Raw genomic sequence first — 24914 nt, forward strand, 5'->3', positions numbered from 1 at the left:
ACGTCACCAGCGGGACGTCACCAACCAACCAGTGGGACGTCACCAGCGGGACGTCACCAACCAGCCAGCGGGACGTCACCAACCAACCAGCGGGACGTCACCAACCAACCAGTGGGACGTCACCAGCCGCCAGTGGGATGTCACCAGCGGGACGTCACCAACCAACCAGCAGGACGTCACCAACCAACCAGTGGGACGTCACCAACCAACCAGTGGGACGTCACCAGCGGGACGTCACCAACCAGCCAGCGGGACGTCACCAACCAACCAGCGGGACGTCACCAACCAACCAGTGGGACGTCACCAGCCGCCAGTGGGACGTCACCAACCAACCAGCGGGACGTCACCAACCAACCAGTGGGACGTCACCAGCCGCCAGTGGGACGTCACCAGCGGGACGTCACCAACCAACCAGTGGGACGTCACTAGCCGCCAGCGGGACGTCACCAACCAGCGGGACGTCACCAACCAGCGGGACGTCACCAACCAACCAGCGGGACGTCACCAACCAGCGGGACGTCACCAACCAACCAGCCGCCAACGGGTCGTCACCAGCGGGACGTCACCAGCCGCCAGCGGGACGTCACCAACCAACCAGAGGGACGTCACCAACCGCCAGCGGGTCGTCACCAGCCGCCAGCGGGACGTCACCAGCCGCCAGCGGGACGTCACCAACCAACCAGCGGGACGTCACCAGCCGCCAGTGGGACGTCACCAGCGGGACGTCACCAACCAACCAGTGGGACGTCACCAGCCGCCAGCGGGTCGTCACCAGCGGACGTCACTAGCCGCCAGCGGGACATCACCAACCAACCAGCGGGACGTCACCAGCCGCCAGCGGGACGTCACCAACCAACCAGAGGGACGTCACCAACCGCCAGCGGGTCGTCACCAGCCGCCAGCGGGACGTCACCAGCCGCCAGCGGGACGTCACCAACCAACCAGCGGGACGTCACCAGCCGCCAGTGGGACGTCACCAGCGGGACGTCACCAACCAACCAGTGGGACGTCACCAGCCGCCAGCGGGTCGTCACCAGCGGGACGTCACCAGCCGCCAGCGGGACGTCACCAACCAACCAGAGGGACGTCACCAACCGCCAGCGGGTCGTCACCAGCCGCCAGCGGGACGTCACCAACCAACCAGAGGGACGTCACCAACCGCCAGCGGGTCGTCACCAGCCGCCAGCGGGACGTCACCAACCAACCAGAGGGACGTCACCAACCAACCAGCGGGACGTCACCAGCCGCCAGTGGACGTCACCAGCCGAAAGAAAAACGACAAATGAAATGTAGAACCACTTTTGGTATACTGCCACTAACAGTAGGTAACTATTGCCCTTTGACCCAAACAAAAGCCCCCCCTACTTTAACATACCTTTCAGTCTAAATTAATCTGTATGGATACCACACACTGGAGAGGTTGTCTTCACTCCTAAAAATATAAAATAACACCCTTGCCTTCGTTACACTAACGCTGAGGAGAAATGTACTTACTATGACGGAGATACACTGAGTATACAAACATGAAGAACACCTGCACTTTCCATGACAGACTGACCAGGTGAATCCAGGTGAAAGATATGATCCCTTATTGATGTCACTTCAAATCAGTGTAAATGAAGGGGATGAGACAGGTTAAAGAAGGATTTTTACGCCACCTGAGACATGGATTGTGTATGTGTGCCATTCAGAGGGTGAATGGACAAGACAAAAGATTTGAGTGCCGTTGAACAGGGTATGGTAGTAGGTGCCAGGCACACCGGCTTGGGTCAAGAACTGCAACGCTGCGGGGTTTTTCCACGCTCAACAGTTTCCTGTGTGTATCAAGAATGGAGGGGGGTGCAAGTCAATATTATGAAGGTGTTCCTAACGTCAGTACATTCAGGAAACAGCATCTATACCAGGCGTATTACCATAACACCTGAAACTAGATGTGGTTGTCTCACATACAGTTGAAGTGGGAAGTTTACATACACTTAGGTTGGAGTCATTAAAACTAGTTTTTCAACAACTCCATACATTTCTTGGTAACAAACTATAGTTTTGGCAAGTCGGTTAGGACATCTACTTTGTGCATGACACAAGTAATTTTTCCAACAATTGATTACAGAGAGATTATTTCACTTATAATTCACTGTATCACAATTCCAGTGGGTCAGAAGTTTACATACACCAAGTTGACTGTGCCTTTAAACAGCTTGGAAAATTCCAGAAAATTATGTCATGGCTTTAGAATCTTCTGATAGGCTAATTGACATAATTTGAGTCAATTGGAGGTGTACCTGTGGATGTATTTCAAGGCATACCTTCAAACTCATGACGTCAAGCCTCTTTGCTTGACGTCATGGGAAAATCAAAAGAAATCAGCCAAGACCTCAGGAAAAGAATTGTAGAGCCTCCACAAGTCTGGTTCATCCTTGGGAGCAATTTCCAAACGCCTGAAGGTACCACGTTCATCTGTACCAACAATAGTACGCAAGTATAAATACCATGGGACCAGACAGCCGCCATACCGCTCAGGAAGGAGACGCGTTCTGTCTCCTAGAGATGAACGTACTTTGGTGTGAAAAGTGCAAATCAATCCCAGAACAACAGCAAAGGACCTTGTGAAGATGCTGGAGGAAACAGGTACAAAAGTATCTATATCCACAGTAAAACGAGTCCTATATCGACATAACCTGAAAGGCTGCTCAGCAAGGAAGAAGCCACCGCTCCAAAACCGCCATAAAAAGCCAGACTACGGTTTGCAATTGCACATGGGGACAAAGATCGTACTTTTGGGGAAATGTCCTCTGGTCTGATGAAACAAAAATAGAACTGTTTGGCCATAATGACCATCGTTATGTTTGGAGGAAAAAGGGGGAGGCTTGCAAGCCGAAGAACAACGTCCCAACCGTGAAGCATGGGGGATGGCAGCATCATGTTGTGGGGGTGCTTTTCTGCAGGTGGGACTGGTGCACTTCACAAAATAGATGGCATCATGAGGAAATTAAATTATGTGGATATATTGAAGCAACATCTCAAGACATCAGTCAGGAAGTTAAAGCTTGGTCGCAAATGGGTCTAGCTACTGATGAAGGTACCGTCTCACCTCGCTACTGATGAAGGTACCGGCTCACCTCGCTACTGATGAAGGTACCGTCTCACCTAGCGACTGATGAAGGTACCGTCTCACCTAGCGACTGATGAAGGTACCGTCTCACCTAGCGACTGATGAAGGTACCGTCTCACCTCGCTACTGATGAAGGTACCGGCTCACCTCGCTACTGATGAAGGTACCGGCTCACCTCGCTACTGATGAAGGTACCGTCTCACCTAGCGACTGATGAAGGTACTGTCTCACCTAGCGACTGATGAAGGTACCGTCTCACCAAGCGACTGATGAAGGTACCGTCTCACCTAGCGACTGATGAAGGTACTGACTCACCTAGCGACTGATGAAGGTACTGACTCACCTAGCGACTGATGAAGATACTGTCTCACCTAGCGACTGATGAAGGTACCGTCTCACCTCGCGACTGATGAAGGTACCGACTCACCTAGCGACTGATGAAGGTACTGTCTCACCAAGCGACTGATGAAGGTACTGTCTCACCAAGCGACTGATGAAGGTACTGACTCACCTAGCGACTGATAAAGGTACTGACTGGAAGCAGTCACGCACGCACGCACGCACGCACGCACGCACACACGCACGCACACACACACACACACACACACACACACACACACACACACACACACACACACACACACACACACACACACACACACACACACAGGGAGGACTTAAACAAGACCACGCACAAGCAGATGCACACACCACCCACACCGCACATACCGCCCACACCGCCCATACTGCCCACTCACACACACCGCCCACACCCCCCACACCGCCCGCCCACCCCACCCACACCGCCCACCCCGCCCACACCGCCCACACCGCCCACACCGCCCACACGACGGACTTAAATAATACACTGCTCCAACAACGTCCTTCCTAACCCTTTAAAAATGATTTCTGCAGCAGCCAGAAGTGAGTTGAAGCTAAGCCTTGGCCAAAGTATCAGGATATATTACTACGTAGAACTGATGTAGAACTGACGTGGAACTGACGTAGAACTAACGTAGAACTGACGTAGAACGGGACATTGGAATCTGTTTGGGGATGTGTGTGTAAAACAGGATGGATATTCCAGACCCTTGAGGGACAGTTGTAAATGCATACATATGTTGTGTTGACCCTCCCCCCACAACGAAGTATGGATGGACACACACACGCAAAAAAATCGAGAAGCAGAGGTTAACAACCTGTGTTTTTTAGGCAAACTGGAATCTGTGGGTACTAACACACACACACACACACACACACACACACACACACGTGTAGGAGTTTCTCATCATGGTCCGTGTGTGTTTGGATGTGTATGTGTGTATTTCTCTGTGAGAATATTTACAGAAACCAAACCCTATTGTCACCACCTCTACATGTTAAACTCTGGGCCTCATTTTCCCCTGAATACCTCTCCTGCAACAGCCTCTGTTTCTCTCTCCCCCCATCTCTCCCTCTCTCTCCCTCCACTGAGCTCTAAAGACAGGGGCAGCTCTTGGCGGAGTGCAGCCCACCACAGGCCACTGAGTCTGGGTAATTAAAGTTGTTTAGACCCCCTCACCCACAGTCACACGGCTGTGCAGCTGGTTGATAAAGCCTCCTTCCTTAATTACATAGTACCACCATTACTGTTACTGCACCAACCCTGTCCTACACAACTACAACAGCCAGCCACGGAGAGAGGGTGTGTGTGTGTCTGCGGGGGGTTATGGGGGCAGATGGGGTTCTTACCCCCCTGTAATCAGTCTGCCGATGTGTTTAAGCCCCTCATATGCTTTCTGCCCTGCACCTCATATAGACTACTTAAACCCCCCCACCCAATCACTCCCGGCCACTGGGGTGGCTCATCATGTGTGTGTGACCACCAGCCGTTTAATTACAACTAGCAGAAATGAAGAATTTAAATAAATAAATAAACAGACAAACAGCCCAATAAACTAATACCTATATTCAGATGAGGAGGTTGGAGGTGACTGGACACACACGGAGGCACATGCATACACAACTACACACACTTTGTGAACACACACACACACACTTCTTGAATACCACTGCTCTAGTGCCACTACCCTCTTCAAAGAGTCTTACCTTAGGGGAGGAGAAGGCCAGCTCTCGCCCCACCACAGCTGCCACGGCACTGGGTCCACTGGGCATGAATCTCTCCCTCTCTGCCCCCTCCCTGGAGGTGTTGGGGGCCGAGGGGCTGGGACCTGGAGGTCTGGGAGGCAGCGGGGCTCTCCTCTTCTGGTTACTGAAGTCTGGAGAGGGGCCCCTGGAGGGCCGGGATGGGCTGGAGGTCCGAGGCTCGTAGAACGGGTTGGATCTGAAGGAGAGGGGGAGACGGAGGGGGGAAGACGGAGTGAGGGAGGGGAGAGAGGGAGTGAGGGGAGGGAGGGAAGAGGGAGGGAAGAGAGGGAGTGAGGGAAAGAGAGGGGAAGGAGGGAAGAGAGGGAGTGAGGTTAGAGAGGAAGCGAGGGAGGGGGAGGGAGAGAGCGAGGGAGAGAGCATGGGGGAAAGAGGAGGGAGAGGAGAGAGACATGGCATATCAAAAGATTGTAACATAATGGAATTTTACAGCCATTGTATAACTTTACATCCTCTAAAACGCTTCTGTTTTTTAATGTAATTTATTTCACCTTTATTTAACCAGGTAGGACAGTTGAGAACATGTTGTCATTTACAACTGCGACCTGGCCAAGATAAAGCAAAGCAGTGCGACAAAAACAACAACACAGAGATACACATAAACAAAAGTACAGTCAAAAACACTACCTTTACTTAGGAACACACATTCAACACTAAAACAGCTGACCAGGTACCACAGAACCACAACACGGCTAGCAGTACCTCAGAACCACCACACGGCTAGCAGTACCTCAGAACCACCACACGGCTAGCAGTACCACAGAACCACCACACGGCTAGCAGTACCTCAGAACCACAACACGGCTAGTAGTACCTCAGAACCACAACACGGCTAGCAGTACCACAGAACCACAACACGGCTAGTATTACCACAGAACCACAACACGCCTAGCAGCACCTCAGAACCATAACATGGCTAGCAGTACCTCAAAACCACAACACGGCTAGCAGTACCACAACACGGCTAGCAGTACCACAACACGGCTAGCAGCACCTCAGAACCACAACACGGCTAGCAGTACCTCAGAACCACAACACGGCTAGCAGCACCTCAGAACCACAACACGGCTAGCAGTACCAACCCAGCCACAACACGGTTAGCAGTACCAACCCAGCCACAACACGGCTAGCAGTACCAACCCAGCCACAACACGGCTAGCAGTACCTCAGCACAACCACACGGCTAGCAGTACCTCAGAACCACCACACGGCTAGCAGTACCTCAGAACCACCACACGGCTAGCAGTACCACAGAACCACAACACGGCTGGCAGTACCACAGAACCACCACACGGCTAGCAGTACCTCAGAACCACAACACGGCTAGCAGCACCTCAGAACCACCACACGGCTAGCAGTACCTCAGAACCACCACACGGCTAGCAGTACCTCAGAACCACCACACGGCTAGCAGTACCTCAGAACCACAACACGGCTAGCACTACCACAGAACCACAACACGGCTAGCAGTACCTCAGAACCACAACACGGCTAGCAGTACCACAGAACCACAACACGGCTAGCAGTACCTCAGAACCACAACACGGCTAGCAGTACCTCAGAACCACAACACGGCTAGTAGTACCTCAGAACCACAACACGGCTAGTAGTACCTCAGAACCACACGGCTAGCAGTAAGTCAAAAGTACACACACAACGGTGAGTTAAACGGATGGTTGGGTAACACAGGACACAGGTGCTCTGAGGTCAGCTCTGAGTGACCTCATATCCCATTTGCCATGCTGGGCACTGACAGACACACACACACAGGATCTTATCAATACACAGGTCAGCTAGCCCGCAGGGTTGAAACAGGCTACACCGCTCCACGTCACTCATTCAACACTCACCACTCACACACAGCCAGAGAACTAGGGGGGGGCTAGGTATATCAGGCTGAAAGAAACAGACAAGTTCAGTGTGTATCTAACCCCGGCCAAGAGAACGGAGGAGAAAGGAGGAGAGGAGAGAAAAGCAGAGCCATAGAGGCTGTGGCATTCATCTTTAACAGACCTGCCTTGGCTAAAAGACATGTGAAAAGACCCAGGCTGCAGTCCAATCGTGTAATTTTTACCCCCCTCAGCTCAGCCACTTTCTCTCAGGGGATCCCTGTCGAAACCGGATGCAGTTTGATTGCCATCTTAAGTGGTGGTCCAATTCACAAACGTTACAGCCCCCCCCTCGGAGCGAGTGAACTATCACTCGCGGGTTGTTATGACCCACAATTCAATGCAAACTGTAGTCGCGTGTCAAACTGTGGTGGCCGCGAAGTGTCCAATTTAATCAACATGACTGCATTTTTTATTTTACCTTTATTTAACTAGGCAAGTCAGTTAAGAACAAATTCTTATTTACAATGGCAGCCTAGGAACAGTGGGTTAACTGCCTTGTTCAGGGGCAGAACGACAGATGTTTTACCTTGTCAGCTTGGGGATTCGATCTTGCAACCTTTCGGTTACTAGTCCAACGCTCTAACCACTAGGCTACCTGCCGCCCCAGGCATGCGAGAGAAAAGTACTACTCTTGTATGCTAGCTAGCTAACAAATATATATATAGACAACATTCATTTTAGAGGTGGCAAACGAGAATATGATGCTCAAAGTGTCTCAGACTCATCGTGAGGATCCTTTAAATGTAGCTAGCGAGCTAAAACACATTTTTGAGCGGAATTTGAAAAAGTATTGGAACAAATAACCAAACTGTAAAGCTAGCCAGGCAGCTATGGGTAACTATAGCTTACTACCTGACAGAGTGCCATGTTAGCTTGCTAGGTGCATAAATAGCTTTAGGTTGGTTATTATTAGGCACAACTTCCAAGCTTTCCAGGAAGGACGTTGCCTATCAGATCATCACTGTCCCTAGCTTGGACAGAAGGATTTGAAGGTACACTCAGATGTGACAATGTAACACGCCATTGAAGAATGGTATATACCACGGCCCCAGTCAAAACACTGAGCTCCCTCTCCCTCCCTCCACAGCCAAAACACTGATCTCTCTCTCTCTCTCCCTTCCTCTCTCCCTCTCCACAGCCCCAGTCAAAACACTGAGCGCCCTCCCTCCCTCCCTCCACAGCCCCAGTCAAAACACTGAGCTCTCTCTCTCTCCCTCCACAGCCCCAGTCAAAACAAAAGTCCCAAATGCCACCATATTGTCTATATAAACACTACATGAAAGTATTGCACTAAGTAGGTAATAGGGTGCCATTTGGGATGTTACCTGGGACAACAAAAAAACATGGTGGACTCAATAACCTAGGAGTGGCCTGTGAGGGGGTGGGAGGAGGAATGTTAGCGAGGGGGTTGGGAGGAGGAATGTTAGCGAGGGGTGGGAGGACGGAATGTTAGCATGGGGGGTGGGAGGAGGAATGCTAGCGAGGGGGATGGGAGGAGGAATGTTAGCGTGGGGGTTGGGAGGAGGAATGTTAGCGAGGGGGTTGGGAGGAGGAATGTTAGCGAGGTGGATGGGAGGAGGAATGTTAGCGAGGTGGATGGGAGGAGGAATGTTAGCGGGGGGATGGGAGGAGAAATGTTAGCGGGGGGTGGGAGGAGAAATGTTAGCGTGGGGGGTGGGAGGAGGAATGTTAGCGAGGGGGGTGGGAGGAGGAATGTTAGCGAGGGGTTGGGAGGAAGAATGTTAGCGAGGGGGTTGGGAGGAAGAATGTTAGCGAGGGGTGGGAGGAGGAATGTTAGCGAGGGGGTTGGGAGGAGGAATGTTAGCGAGGGGGTTGGGAGGAGGAATGTTAGCGAGGGGGATGGGAGGAGGAATGTTAGCGAGGGGGATGGGAGGAGGAATGTTAGCGAGGGGGATGGGAGGAGGAATGTTAGCGAGGGGGTTGGGAGGAGAAATGTTAGCGAGGGGGTTGGGAGGAGGAATGTTAGCGAGGGGGATGGGAGGAGGAATGTTAGCGAGGGGGATGGGAGGAGGAATGTTAGCGAAGGAATGTTAGCGAGGGGGTTGGGAGGAGGAATGTTAGCGAGGGGGTTGGGAGGAGGAATGTTAGCGAGGGGGTTGGGAGGAGGAATGTTAGCGAGGGGGGTGGGAGGAGGAATGTTAGCGTGGGGGGTGGGAGGAGGAATGTTAGCGTGGGGGGATGGGAGGAGGAATGTTAGCGAGGGGGTTGGGAGGAGGAATGTTAGCGAGGGGGTTGGGAGGAGGAATGTTAGCGAGGGGGATGGGAGGAGGAATGTTAGCGAGGGGGTTGAGAGGAGGAATGTTAGCGAGGGGGTTGGGAGGAGGAATGATAGCGAGGGGGATGGGAGGAGGAATGTTAGCGAGGGGGATGGGAGGAGGAATGTTAGCGAGGGGGATGGGAGGAGGAATGTTAGCGTGGGGGTTGAGTATTTTGTTGAGTATTCTAGGGTTTTGACAAAGTTAAAGAGGCACCATAGCAAATATCCCCTCAACCCAAACTGAATAGGAAAGATCGGCTTATCGTATTATATCCAAGTTTAATTTGAGAGTTTACCCAAGAGAACTGTACCCCACCTCGACAACTCACCAAAATGGAAGGTTTAACTAATTATAAATTGCTGTTTGACAAGGAGTGATGAGGCAGTATTTTGTAGTGAGAGGGGGTGAAGAGGGATGGAGGACAGAGGTGAGGGGGATAGAGGGGGCAGACAAGCAGAAAGAATGCAGGGAACAACAGAGTCCTTGTTTCTGAAAGAGCTCCCAAGTCACTCTGTGTCTCAGGGTTGGAGGGGCCTTGTGTAACTCGCACAAGGTTACACACACACACACACACACACACACACACACACACACACACACACACACACACACACACACCAGGGTTTCTGTTAGCTGGCAATTGACTGCTTTTGTCCCTTTTTTTTGCCGATAAATAAAACTGTTGCCGGCCGAAATGACCAGGAGAAGAAAGAAAATCCCATAGTGTTTTATTAATCTTACGGAAATACATTTGACCGTCACGCTTATCGGTCTATAGGTAATTTGCATAATTTAGCGGAATAAAATTGGCCTGTGTGTATTTTCATTGGTCATCATGTATCTTATTTATCCAACACAACTATCACACACGCACAGCATTCAGAGACTATTTTGAGGGGGATTTCTCCTGCATCTCCTCAGCTGGTTGCTGCTGGAGTAAAACATGCTTTTAATAAGCCCATTCATTGCGCCAAAATGCTAAATGCAATCAAGTGTTAAACACAGTTTTGGTGCATGATTAAAAATAGCTATTTTTATTTCTCAACTGGCAGTTGAAGCGTGCCTCCCATTCACCATACAAGTGCAACAGGCTATGAGGCTCTGAGAGCTTCCTCCACGCCTTTACAATGTGAGCTGGAGGCAGTATGCACTTTGAAAATACCTCATTGTTTGAAACCTGAATGTTTAATTTTATATTATGAAGCATGTCTTGCTTCAAAGTAGCCTGTACGCAGAATCTGACCGTGGAAACGTGGAGGCAAATATTTTATAAAGAGTTCATGGGCGGAGCGTGAGTTTCAAGTTTGGCGAAGCTTCCAATGTATCTTACCATTTCTACCGTTCCGCGTGTCAGTTCTGATTTTCATATGCACATTTTCGTGTTTCATTTCAATAATAATCTTCTCGTTTCTCAAAATCAGTGTCACGTGGTTAATCATAAGAATATCTCAATTAAAATGCTAAAAATCTAAAATGGTAAAAGTCAAGATCACCAACATTGATGCACCGTGATCCAGCCTCTGCCATATGGAAGCATTGATACACCGTGATCCAGCCTCTGCCATATGGAAACATTGATGCACCGTGATCCAGCCTCTGCCATATGGAAGCATTGATGCACCGTGATCCAGCCTCTGCCATATGGAAGCATTGATGCACCGTGATCCAGCCTCTGCCATATGGAAGCATTGATGCACCGTGATCCAGCCTCTGCCATATGGAAGCATTGATGCACCGTGATCCAGTCTCTGCCATATGGAAGCATTGATGCACCGTGATCCAGCCTCTGCCATATGGAAGCATTGATGCACCGTGATCCAGTCTCTGCCATATGGAAGCATTGATACACCGTGATCCAGCCTCTGCCACATTGATACACCGTGATCCAGTCTCTGCCACATTGATACACCGTGATCCAGCCTCTGCCACATTGATACACCGTGATCCAGCCTCTGTCACATTGATACACTGTGATTCAGCCTCTGCCATATGGACACCGTGATCCAGCCTCTGCCATATGGAAGCATTGATACACTGTGATCCAGCCTCTGCCACATTGATACACCGTGATCCAGCCTCTGCCATATGGAAGCATTGATACACCGTGATCCAGCCTCTGCCATATGGAAGCATTGATACACTGTGATCCAGCCTCTGCCATATGGAAGCATTGATACACCATGATCCATTGGCGGCTAATGAAATTAGCACATGGAACTCACAGCCTATAGGTGGATGCTGCAGCAGGACTGTAACTTCCACTGCTCTTTCACACCGAGGATTGGTGATTAGAGGGGGAGATTGGTGGAAAGATTTTTCAAATAGCTTACTGTGAGGAACTGTAGTTTCAATATATTATCATTCGCAATGGATGTTAAAAAAAACAACACTTTCCTACATTTCCGTGCAGCAGGCCAGGTACTTCTCTACGGGCTCAGGCATGCGTGCGCTTCCTCAACATTATCAGGACAGAGAAAGCAGACGTGTACCCGTTTCCTCACATGGAGCACCCCAAACAAAAGACAACAAAAAACTAATGTACAAATCTCATAAATAATGGTTATTAAATTAACCTAATCTTGTTTCTCACAAGTGTAACAGGTTGTGAACTCTGCAAACAATGTTCCCACTCCGAGAATGAGAACTGTAAATTACTGTAATTAATAGACGCATTTACAGAAAATTAACTAACCAAATGATGGGGATTAATGGTACATTTACTACTGGTGACATATGTAATGAAGAATTGATACAAATAAACAATAAAAAGGCAAACAATTCACACAATGAATGCCATGAACTGGCGGGAGACAGCTGAGCCATTCTGGAGAGAGACTGGCCTATATCTTCACCACACACACCTGCCCTGCTGAGCCATTCTGGAGAGAGACTGGCCTATATCTTCACCACACACACCTGCCCTGCTGAGCCATTCTGGAGAGAGACTGGCCTATATCTTCACCACACACACCTGCCCTGCTGAGCCATTCTGGAGAGAGACTGGCCTATATCTTCACCACACACACCTGCCCTGCTGAGCCATTCTGGAGAGAGACTGGCCTATATCTTCACCACACACACCTGCCCTGCTGAGCCATTCTGGAGAGAGACTGGCCTATATCTTCACCACACACACCTGCCCTGCTGAGCCATTCTGGAGAGAGACTGGCCTATATCTTCACCACACACACCTGCCCTGCTGAGCCATTCTGGAGAGAGACTGGCCTATATCTTCACCCCCCCCCCCATCTCAACATTTTAAATTATACACGACACATTATCTTTACACATATTTTAGATGCTTTACACTGACAGACGCAACTCAATAATCAGCTAGACCTATGACCATGCACGCTGCCCAAATTGCGAGCTTCTGAAGTAGGTCAATGGGCTTGTGATCTGAAACAATCCACAAGTATTTTATTTAAAATAAGCTAATGATCCTCTATTCCTCTGTGGCTCAGTCCAGCTTTCTGGTGAAGTCTTTTTGAAGGGGCTCTGTTTAGAATGCTGTTTTCACACAAATTGCATTTTGGCAAATGTTTGAAAACTACATTTGATTGGTTGCTTCATTACATGAGTTGAATGCTCTGTTCAGATTAATTACCGTCATCTAAATGTGATTGGCTGTTGTTCCGAGCACTGTGAGTGGACGGCCTAATGGCTTACGCACCCAATGAGAGTGACCCAATGAGAGTGACCCAATACATATGGGTCCAGTACATTTCTCAAATGGCCGTGAAATTAAAATCTTCACATTTTCCTAACAGAAACCCTGACACACACTAGAGTACAAATTCACTTTATGACTGAACCCTGTAATCATTCCCAAACGTCTGAACACACACACACACACACACACACACACACACACACACACACACACACACACACACACACACACACACACACACACACACACACACACACCTCTTTAACCACCCCACTCACCAACCCCCCCCACTCACCGACCCCCCCACATCCCCCTGTAACTCACTCATCCAGTTGGTCCTCTGGTGGTGCGTTGGTATCAGCATACAGATACTTGCTCATATCCACTGGCCTGACCCCCTTCCTCCCCCTGGGTTTGGGAGCCTCCGGCTGCTGGACCTGGGGCCCTTGGGGGTCGGGGTCTGGGACTAGGTCTGGGTCCTGGTCGTCAAACGGGTTGTACTCTGTGTGTGAGTGTGGGTTGACTTCGTCCTCGTCGAAGGGGTTGGAGGATTCTTGGACATAGTAGGCCACTGGGTCCTGTCGGAGGGTGAGGGAGGGGGGCCCTGTGTCTGGGGGGAAGACAGAGGAGGTTAGAGATACACACACACACACACACACACACACACACACACACACACACACACACACACACACACACACACACACACACACACACACACACAATATATATATACTAGTTCTGATTAAAGGCAAGGCTAAAAATAATAAACATCCTGTAAGATAAAACAAGAGGCTTGTCACTCAGGGCTGAACCCTCCTCACACTCAGATGAAGGAAAGAAACAGAGAGAGAGAGAGTCATGTCTGTCTACTATGGTCAGAGAGAGAGAGAGAGAGAGTCATGTCTGTCTACTATGGTCAGAGAGAGAGACAGAGAGTCATGTCTGTCTACTATGGTCAGAGAGAGAGACAGAGAGAGAGAAAGACAGAGGGAGGGAAAGACAGAGAGAAAGACAGAGAGAGGATAAGAGAGAGAGAAAGACAGAGACAGAGAGAGACAGAAAAAGACAAAGACAGAGAAGAGCGAGAGACAGCGAGAGAGAGACAGCGAGAGAGACAGAGAGAGAGACAGAGAAGAACGAGAGACAGCGAGAGAGAGAGACGGCGAGAGAGAGACAGACAGAGAGAGGATAAGAGAGAGAGGATAAGACAGAGAGAGAGAAAGACAGAGACAGAAAAAGACAGAGACAGAGAGAGAGACAGAGAGAGAAACAGAGAAGAGAGAGAGAGGGCGAGAGAGAGACAGCGAAAGAATGAGAGGGTGAGCGAGATGGAGAGATAGGGCGAGAGAGAGAGACGGGTCAATATTATCTTAGCTGTCTGTCTGTCAGACAGTCTTCTGCTTTACTGACAGAATACATAAACACACAGGATTCACAATGCTGCATGAGATTTCTTGACATCTCGACAGCAGCAAAAGGGTAACATTTAGTATGGCAGGCACTTTATAAACAACCTCAGAACAATAAAATACATCTTTCAACAACTATGTCATTAAACTTGGATAGAAAACACAATATAAAACCTGATAAAGGATAATAAATCGGTCTTTGATGTTGACCCCATAATAATGTACACCAACATTATGTGGACACCCCTGTCCTAATGCATAGTGCCAACTGTAAAGTTTGGTGGAGGAGGAATAATGGTCTGGGGCTGTTTTTCATGGTTCAGGCTAGGCCCCTTAGTTACACTGAAGGGAAATCTTAACGCTACAGCATACAATGACATTCTAGATGATTCTGTGCTTCCAACTTTGTGGCAACAGTTTGGGGAAGGACATTTCCTGTTTCAGCATGACAATGCCCCCATGCACAAAGTGAGGTTCATACAGAAATGGTTTGTCAAGATGGGTGTGGAAGAACTTGACTGGCCTGCACAGAGCCCTGACCTCAACCCCATCGAACACCTTTTGGGATGAATTGGAACGCCGACTGTGCGCTAACATCAGTGCCCAACCTCACTAATGCTCTTGTGGCTGAATGGAATCAAGTCCCTGCAGCAATGTTCCAACATCTAGTGGAAAGCCTTCCCAGAAGAGTGGAGGCTGTTATAGTAGCAAAGGGAGAACCAACTACATATTAATGCCCCTGATTTTGGAATGAATATTCAACGAGCAGGTGTCCACATACTTTTCACCATGCAGTGTAAATCAAACAGCTAAAACCCCCAATCCCTTACAGACAGGTAGACATACAGTACAGAGAGAGATAGACTGAGAGAGACAGGAAGTAGAGGTAGAGAGAGACAGAACACTTAGATAGAGGTCAAAGGTCATGCCTACCACCATCATCCGGGTCACCGAACGGGTTGAAGTGATTGGTGTGTTCCAGGTGGGAGGGGTCATCAACATCATCAGCTGGATCTTCAAAGGGATTGGAGCAGAGGGCAGGTGGCGTGTCCTGATCCTCCTCCAGGAAGTTCAGCTTACTGATCAGCTCTGTCGCCATGGGAACCAAAACAATGCAGGAACGAAAGAACAAATTAACCAAAAAAAAAGGAAAATAGTTCAAACTAGCGAAAGAAAATGAGTTGAGATAAACACCCTCACAACCAACCCCTGAGGGTCAAAAATGAAGACAAACATCCAGAAATAAAAGGATACAAAAAATCTGCACATTGGAGTGAACCACTCGAGTTCATTTGGTTTCCAGAAGTATTCCTTCCTTCTGGTAAAAGGTGACTGGTTAATGCCTGTCCATCCCTGTCCAGTTTCACTACAGTAGCAGTCCAGCGGTGGAATTCAACAGAGAATGATGGAACCGGGTTGCCATGAGAAACCACTAGTGCAGGCTGGGAGTCGCTACAGAGCTCAGAGATTCATCTTCTTCATCATCAAGACAACAATGCCTGTCTAGGTTGTGTGTGTGTGTTTGTGTGTGTCCGTGTCTCAACAGTGTGTGAGAAACAAAATGGTAACTGTGTGTGCTTCTGAATGTGGTATGTGAGCGTGAGAAAGTCTATGCACAGTGAGTGAGATGACGAGCGTGTGTGTGAGAGAGTGTGTGTGTGTAGGTGTGTGTGTGTGTGTATACGTAGTGAAGTGGTAGTAGCTGATAAGGTGTGGTATTTGTCCTGCTGCATTCTGGGCCATATTAGGCCATCATTGTCACAAGTGGCAGCAGCATTGTGTGTGTGTGTTCTTTTCTCTATGGTGACAAAGCAACACCATAGACGAGGAATATGACTGGTCATTGGTTCACTACAAATTGCAGACAAAAGGGGGAGGTTCAGGGTTCAGGGGCTTGGACACCAAGAGGGCAAACTGAAAAAGGACAGAAAAACAGCCAATGAAAACCAACCAATGTACTAAACGTAATCTGAAGTACAACACGGGAACACCAGGCAACACGACCACGTCACCAATGGTACAGAGAGAGAGAGAGAGGGAGAGAGAGAGAGAGAGGGTAGTAGAGCGAGAGAGGGCAGTAGAGAGAGAGAGGGTAGTAGAGCGAGAAAGGGCAGTAGAGAGAGAGAGGGCAGTAGAGAGAGTGAGAGAGGGCAGTAGAGAGAGAGAGGGTAGTAGAGAGAGAGAGGGTAGTAGAGCGAGAGAGAGGGCAGTAGAGAGAGTGAGAGAGGGCAGTAGAGAGAGTGAGAGAGGGCAGTAGAGAGAGAGCGAGAGAGGGCAGTAGAGAGAGAGCGAGAGAGGGAGTAGAGAGAGAGCGAGAGAGGGCAGTAGAGAGAGAGCGAGAGAGGGCAGTAGAGAGAGTGCGAGAGAGGGCAGTAGAGAGAGAGCGGGGGGTAGTAGAGATCGAGCAAAAGAGAGGGCAGTAGAGAACGAGACAGGGCAGTAGAGAGAGAGCGGGCAGTAGAGAGAGCGAGAGAGAGTGGAGTAGAGAGAGAACAGTTGAGTCCTAGGGCAGTAGAAAGACAGCTAGGGCAGTAGAAAGACAGCTAGGGCAGTAGAGAGAAAGAGCTAGGGCAGTAGAGAGTAAGGGCTAGGCCAGTAGAGAGAGAGCTAGGGCAGTAGATAGTAAGGGCTTGGGCAGTAGAGAGAGAGCTAGGGCAGTATAGAGCTAGGGCAGTAGATAGTAAGGGCTTGGGCAGTAGAGAGAGAGCTAGGGCAGTATAGAGCTAGGGCAGTAGAGAGAGAGCTAGGGCAGTAGAGAGTAAGGGATAGGCCAGTAGAGAGAGAGCTAGGGCAGTAGAGAGTAAGGGCTAGGGAAGTAGAGAGTAAGGGCTAGGGAAGTAGAGAGTAAGGGGGCAGTAAAGTAGGGCTAGGGCAGTAGAGAGTAAGGGCTAGGGCAGTAGAGAGAAGGAGCTAGGGCAGTAGAGAGAAGGAGCTAGGGCAGTAGAGAGAGCTAGGGCAGTAGATAGTAAGGGCTAGGGCTGTAGAGAGTAAGGGCTAGGGCAGTAAAGAGCTAGGGCAGTAGAGAGAGAGCTAGGGCAGTAGAGAGTAAGGGCTAGGGCAGTAGAGAGTAAGGGCTAGGGCAGTAGAGAGTAAGGGCTAGGGCAGTGGAGAGAAGGAGCTAGGGCAGTAGAGAGAGCTAGGGCAGTAGATAGTAAGGGCTAGGGAAGTAGAGAGAAGGAGCTAGGGCAGTAGAGAGTAAGGGCTAGGCCAGTAGAGAGAGAGCTAGGGCAGTAGATAGTAAGGGCTTGGGCAGTAGAGAGAGAGCTAGGGCAGTATAGAGCTAGGGCAGTAGATAGTAAGGGCTTGGGCAGTAGAGAGAGAGCTAGGGCAGTATAGAGCTAGGGCAGTAGAGAGAGAGCTAGGGCAGTAGAGAGTAAGGGATAGGCCAGTAGAGAGAGAGCTAGGGCAGTAGAGAGTAAGGGCTAGGGAAGTAGAGAGTAAGGGCTAGGGAAGTAGAGAGTAAGGTCTAGGGCAGTAGAGAGTAAGGGCTAGGGCAGTAGAGAGTAAGGGCTAGGGCAGTAGAAAGAAGGAGCTAGGGCAGTAGAGAGAAGGAGCTAGGGCAGTAGAGAGAGCTAGGGCAGTAGATAGTAAGGGCTAGGGCTGTAGAGAGTAAGGGCTAGGGCAGTAAAGAGCTAGGGCAGTAGAGAGAGAGCTAGGGCAGTAGAGAGTAAGGGCTAGGGCAGTAGAGAGTAAGGGCTAGGGCAGTAGAGAGTAAGGGCTAGGGCAGTGGAGAGAAGGAGCTAGGGCAGTAGAGAGAGCTAGGGCAGTAGATAGTAAGGGCTAGGGAAGTAGAGAGAAGGAGCTAGGGCAGTAGAGAGAGCTAGGGCAGTAGATAGTAAGGGCTAGGGCTGTAGAGAGTAAGGGCTAGGGCAGTAAAGAGCTAGGGCAGTAGAGAGAGAGCTAGGGCAGTAGAGAGTAAGGGCTAGGGCAGTAGAGAGTAAGGGCTAGGGCAGTAGAGGGAGAGAGGGCTAGGGCAGTAGAGAGAGAGAGCAAGCTAGAGCAGGAGAGAGAGAAACGAGAGTTAGAAAGAACAAGACAAAAAGGGACAGAACAACAGAACGAGACAGTGAGAACGAGTGAGAAAGAAAAAGAGAAAAGGTTGAAAGTTGAAAACAGAAAGACCTTGGGAGGGAGACTGAGCGCTGCTTGGTGTTTTACTAGCCAGCTTTAGGAAGTAGTCTTCAGGATCTCCGGCTAAGCAGCTGAGAGCATTGAGCTGGTTTACCATCTCTGAAAACAACCAGGCCAGAGAGCAGGAAGGGAGGACAGCAGTGAGCAGAGAGAAAACATACAATACACACATATATTCACAGAGGTTATATGTGTTAGGTTAGGTAGTAGAATGTCATATGTTGAAGGCTAAGAGACTACATATATTCAGAGAGGTTATATATGTGTTAGGTAGCACATTAATGTAAAGGCTAAGAGACTACATATATTCACATATATTCACAGAGGTTATATGTGTTAGGTTAGGTAGTAGAATGTCATATGTTGAAGGCTAAGAGACTACATATATTCAGAGAGGTTATATGTGTTAGGTAGCACATTAATGTAAAGGCTAAGAGACTACATATATTCACATATATTCAGAGAGGTTATATATGTGTTAGGTAGCACATTAATGTAAAGGCTAAGAGACTACATATATTCAGAGGTTATATATGTGTTAGGTAGCACATTAATGTAAAGCCTAAGAGACTACATATACAAGTAACTGCCAAAATAAAGGAAACACCAACATAGAATGTCTTAATAGGGCGTTGGGTCACCAGGAGCCAGAACAGCCTCAATGTGCCTTGGCATAGATTCTACAAGTGTCTGGAACTATATAGGAATACAACACCATTATTCCACAAGGAATTCCATCATGTGGTGTTTTGCTGATGGTGTTGGAAAACACTGTCTCAAGCGCCGCCCCAGAATCTCCTATAAGTGTTTAACTGGGTTGAGATCTGGTGACTGAGACGGCCATGGCATATGGTAAACAACGTTTTCATCAAACCATTCAGTGACCCCTCGTGTCCTGTGGATGGGAGCATTGTCATCCTACAGGGGACATAGCCATGGTAGACAAAATAATGGCCTGCCCAGCATTTTTATACATGATGGGATGTTAATTGCTTAATTAACTCAGGAACCACACCTGTTTTCAATATACTTTATATCCCTCATTTACTCAAGTGTTTCCATTATATTGGCAGTTACATGTATATGACAGAACATAGTTGGGTTAGCTTTGGGTAGCAATGCTGGGCTTAGGGACAACATATATTCACAGTCCTGTGTCTGTGTGTGTGTGTGTGTGTGTGTTAGAGAGCACATATATTCACAGAATCGTGTGTGTGTGTGTGTGTGAGTGTGTGTGTGTGTGTGTTTGATATTGAATATACCTAGCCATATGTAGAAGGTTAAGAGAGCACATATATATTCACAAAGTCATTGTTAGCACATACTGTACATGTTAAGAATAAGAGAATGCATATACACTATTACTAGAACACTGTTCACTTTGCCTTGCTAGCACAGCTAATACACACATGTACTGAACACAAATATAAAAACACAACAAGCAACAACTTCAGCGGTTTCACTGAGTTAAAGTTCATATGAGGAAATCAGTCAACTGATATGAATTCAATAGGCCCTAATCTATGGATTTCACATGACTGGGCAGGGGCGCAGCCATGGCAGGGGCACAGCCAATCAAAATGAGTTTTTCCCCTCAAAAGGGATTTATTACAGGGAGAAACACTGAGTTTCATCAGCTGTCCGGGTGGCTGGTCTCAGACGGTCCCGCAGCTGAAGAAGCCGGATATGGAGGTCCTGGCTGGCGTGGTTACACGTGGTCTGCGGTCGTAAGGCCGGTTGGACATACTGCCAAATTCTCTAAAACAACTTTGGAGGCGGCTTATGGTAGAAAAATTAACATTCAATTCTCTGGCAAAAGCTCTGGTGGACATTCCTACAGTCAGCATGCCAATTGCACGCTCCCTGAAAACTTGAGACATTGTGGCATTGTGTTGTATGACAAAACGGCACATTTTTAGAGTGGCCTTTTATTGTCCCCAGCACAAGGTGCACCTATGTAATGATAATGCTGTTTAATCAGCTTCTTGATATGCCACACGTCAGGTGGATAATTATCTTGGCAAATGAGAAACGCTCACTAACAGGATTGCAAACAAATTTGTGCACAAAATTAGAGAGAAATAAGCTTTTTGTGCGCATGGAAAATATCTGGAATCAGTTATTTCAACTGATGAAACATGGGACCAACACTTCGTTGCGTTTCTATTTTTATTCAGTACATATGTCAAGGCTAAAAGCAGACATATATTCATAGACAGTAGAGGTATCTGCAGGGGGCGACGAGATACAGTGCCCTCATTTCTAAACCATATACAGTTGAAGTGGGAAGTTTACATACACTTAGGTTGGAGTCATTAAAACTCGTTTTTCAACCAATCCACAAATTTCTTATTAACAAACTATAGTTTTGGCAAGTCAGTTAGGACATCTACTTTGTGCATGACACAAGTCATTCTTCCAACAATTGTTTACAGACAGATTATTTCACTTTTAATTCATTGTATCACAATTCCAGTGGGTCAGACGTTTACATACACCAAGTTGACTGTGCCTTTAAACAGCTTGGAAAATTCCAGAAAATGTCATCATGGCTTTAGAAGCTTCTGATAGGCTAATTGACATCATTTGAGTCAATTGGAGGTGTACCTGTGGATGTATTTCAAGGCCTACCTTCAAACTCAGTGCCTCTTTGCTTGACGTCATGGGAAAATCAAAAGAAATCAGCCAAGACCTCAGAAAGAAGATTGTAGACCTCCACAAGTCTGGTTCATCCTTGGGAGCAATTTCCAAATGCCTGAATGTACCATGTTCTTCTGTACAAACAATAGTACGCAAGTATAAACACCATGGGACCACGCAGACGTCATACCGCTCAGACGCATTCTGTCTACTAGAGATGAACATACTTTGGTGCGAAAAGTGCAAATCAATCCCAGAACAACAGGACCTTGTGAAGATGCTGGAGAAAACAGGTACAAAAGTATCTATATCCATAGTAAAACGAGTCCTATATTGACATAACCTGAAACGCCGCTCAGCAAGGAAGAAGCCACTGCTCCAAAACCGCCATAAAAAAGCCAGACTACGGTTTGCAACTGCACATGGAGACAAAGATCGTACTTTTTGGAGAAATGTCCTCTGGCCTGCTGAAACAAAAATAGAACTGTTTGGCCATAATGACCATCGTTATGTTTGGAGGAAAAAGGGGGAGCTTGCAAGCTGAAGAAAACCATCCCAACCGTGAAGCACGGGGGTGGCAGCATCATGTTGTGGGGGTGCTTTGCTGCAGGAGGGACTGGTGCACTTCACAAAATAGATGGCATCATGAGGAAAAAAAATGTAGTGGATATATTGAAGCAACATCTCAAGACATCAGTCAGGAAGTTTAAGCTTGGTTGCAAATGGGTCTTCCAAGTGGACAATGACCCAAAGCATACTTCTAAAGTTATGGCAAAATGGCTTAAGGACAACAAAGTCAAGGTATTGGAGTGGCCATCACAAAGCCCTGACCTCAATCCTATAGAACTGAAAAAGCGTGTGCGAGCAAGGAGGCCTACAAACCTGACTCAGTTACACCAGCTCTGTCAGGAGGAATGGGACAAAATTCACCCAATTTATTGCGGGAAGCTTGTGGAAGGCTACCCGAAACATTTGACCCAAGTTAAACAATTTAAAGGCAATGCTATCAAATACTAATTGAGTGTATTTAAACTTCTGACCCACTAGGATTGTGATGAAAAAAATAAAAGCTGAAATAAATACCTCTACTATTATTCTGACATTTCACATTCTTAAAATAAAGTGGTGATCCTAACTGACCTAAGAAGATAATTTTTACTAGGATTAAATGTCAGGAATTGTGGAAAAACTGAGTTTAAATGTATTTGGCTAAGGTGTATGTAAACTTCCGACTTCAACTGTATACAATCATTTATTCTTAACTGACTTACCTAGTTAAACAAAGGTTACATTGAAATAAATAAAAATATATACACTACTGGTCAAAAGTAGCCAAAAGCATTCCAGGGGAAGCTGGTTGAGAGAATGCCAAGAGTGTGCAAAGCTGTCATGAAGGCAAAGGGTGGCTATTTGAAGAACCTGAAATATAACATATATTTTGATTTGTTTAACACTTTTTTTGGTTACTACATGATTCCATATGTGTTATTTCATAGTTTTGATGTCTTGACTATTATTCTACAATGTAGGAAATAGTAAAAATAAAGAAAAACCCTTGAATGAGTAGGTGTTCTAAAACTTTGGACTGGTAGTGTATATGAAAATAACCTTAAATAAAAAGATGGCATTCTGTACTGTCCAATCATATGAATAATTTGACCTCAAAACCAAAATGCTGGACTATAAAGACAAATTAAAATGTTTTTCTGCACTGTCCAAAGTGTATATTCACTGACAGTACATTTAACTGTAGCTACTAGCTAGCATCCTTTGTTAGAAATGCTAGCACTATGCTACCGTATCTGCCGCTACAAGTTACTAGCTAGACTAACTAGCATCTTTAGTTAGTCATGCTAGCACTATGCTACCGTATTTACCGCTACAAGCTAGGTTAACTAGCATCTATAGTTAGTCATGCTAGCGCTATGCTACCATATTTGCCACTACAAGTTACTAGCTAGGCTAGCTAGCATTCTGGGACTGATCTAGGTTGAAGATACCCAGGCTAGAATAAAAATAATTCCACATGAAAGCTTTTGAAGAAAAAAATATATATTAATGGGACTAGCGTCGATGCTAACTAGCATTGCTGAACCCATTGTTTAGAATTCTTCAACATTTTTCAAAGAGTTGTGGGATAATAGTTGTGGGATACTACTATCCTCTTGTCTTAACCTTTGTTATGTACAACCTAGGGACTAAGGCAGCATTTTCCAAACTCGGTCCTCGTGACCCCAGGGGATGCAGGTTTTGGTTTTAGCACTAGCACTACACAGCTGATTGAAATAATTAAAGATCGATGATTAGTTGATTATTAGAATCAGCTGTGTAGTGTTAGGGGCTAAAACCTGCACCCCTTGGGGTCCAGAGGACTGAGTTTTGGAAACCCTGGACTAAGGGAATGACCATGAGGGTTGACTACAGATAGTACAACCGCCACTATGACAAAGACTTACGCCCGTATGCATATGACCAGTGGCGTGCAGCTATAGGCACCCAATGTATATTTATGTACGTAGAGCGGAGAGGGACTAGAAGAGGAAAAACACAAAGTTTAATGTAAAGAGCCTACGCTTTGTGAAGTCAGATTAAACAAAGCAGAACACAGCAGCTCCCATTCATTAGTCATAGTGTGATCTGGAGTATGTACGGATAGATGGAGGGAGGGAGGGAGGGAGGGAGGGAGAGAGAGAGAGATGGAGGGAGAGAGGGATGGAGGGAGGAAAGGAGAGAAGGATGGAGGGAGGGAGAGAGAGAGATGGAGGGAGGGAGAGAGAGATGGAGGGAGGAAGGGAGAGAAGGAGGGAGGGAGGGAGAGAGAGAGATGGAGGGAGAGATGGAGGGAGGGAGAGAAAGATGGAGGGAGGGGGAGGGAGGGAGGGGGAGGGAGGGAGGGAGCCAGCCCACAGAAGAGAATGCGTGTTGGAAAAAAATGAAATGTTGTGGGAAAAACTGCAACATCCATAAACATGAACACATCCCATACACCCACAAACATGAACACATCCCATAAACCCATAAACATAAACACTGAAGCAGGAAGTCTCACTGAGGTCAGATGACCTTTTACAATGGAGGGGAGATTTGCTGCAATTCAGCTGTGATCTCAGCAGCTTCTTCTGGTCTCCTTAACAAATAGAGGTGTGACCACTGACCTGTGATTTTAGCAGCCTTCTCCTCCTGGTTGGCCCTGTTCTCCTCATTCTCCTCGTCCTCCTCCTCAAAGTCATCCAGGTTGCCGATATCGGCCTGCTTCATACTCATCAGGCTGGCAAGGCTCTGCATGTCCTCGTCACTGAGACACAGACAGACAGACAGACAGACAGACAGACAGACAGACAGACAGACAGATTTTATTTGTGATAAATCTAACAAAGAGGATCCACGACATACAGCCATTTTGTACAGGCCAACATCTCTCTCTCTCTCTCATAGCAGACAAGCATTTCACAGGGGAGAAAGGCCCAACTCACACCTACTGTAAAACCATGTAACACATCAAGTCTCATGATGTACAGGGAATATCATGACTTGTCCATAGAGTGGTATTAAACAGGGAATATCACGACCTGTCTATAGTGGTATTAAACAGGGAATATCACGACCTGTCTATAGAGTTATTAAACAGGG

The 24914-nt window shown here is 47.6% G+C and overlaps 1 protein-coding gene across 1 annotated transcript in view; it reads right to left on the minus strand.

Moving 5' to 3' along the window:
- Window positions 1-24914, minus strand: part of LOC106577322 (EH domain-binding protein 1-like) — a 429232-nt gene that overhangs the window by 217924 nt on the left and 186394 nt on the right. Inside the window, exons 3-7 of the mRNA XM_045701776.1 lie at window positions 24440-24579; window positions 18636-18743; window positions 15447-15602; window positions 13426-13711; window positions 5201-5435 (exon numbers count right to left, since the gene is read on the minus strand). Of these exons, the coding sequence (XP_045557732.1) occupies window positions 5201-5435; window positions 13426-13711; window positions 15447-15602; window positions 18636-18743; window positions 24440-24579 (925 nt within the window). The remainder of the gene's footprint in view (window positions 1-5200; window positions 5436-13425; window positions 13712-15446; window positions 15603-18635; window positions 18744-24439; window positions 24580-24914) is intronic.

This window comes from Salmo salar, chromosome ssa18, assembly GCF_905237065.1.
Source record: "Salmo salar chromosome ssa18, Ssal_v3.1, whole genome shotgun sequence".
NCBI classification, from domain to species: domain Eukaryota; kingdom Metazoa; phylum Chordata; class Actinopteri; order Salmoniformes; family Salmonidae; genus Salmo; species Salmo salar.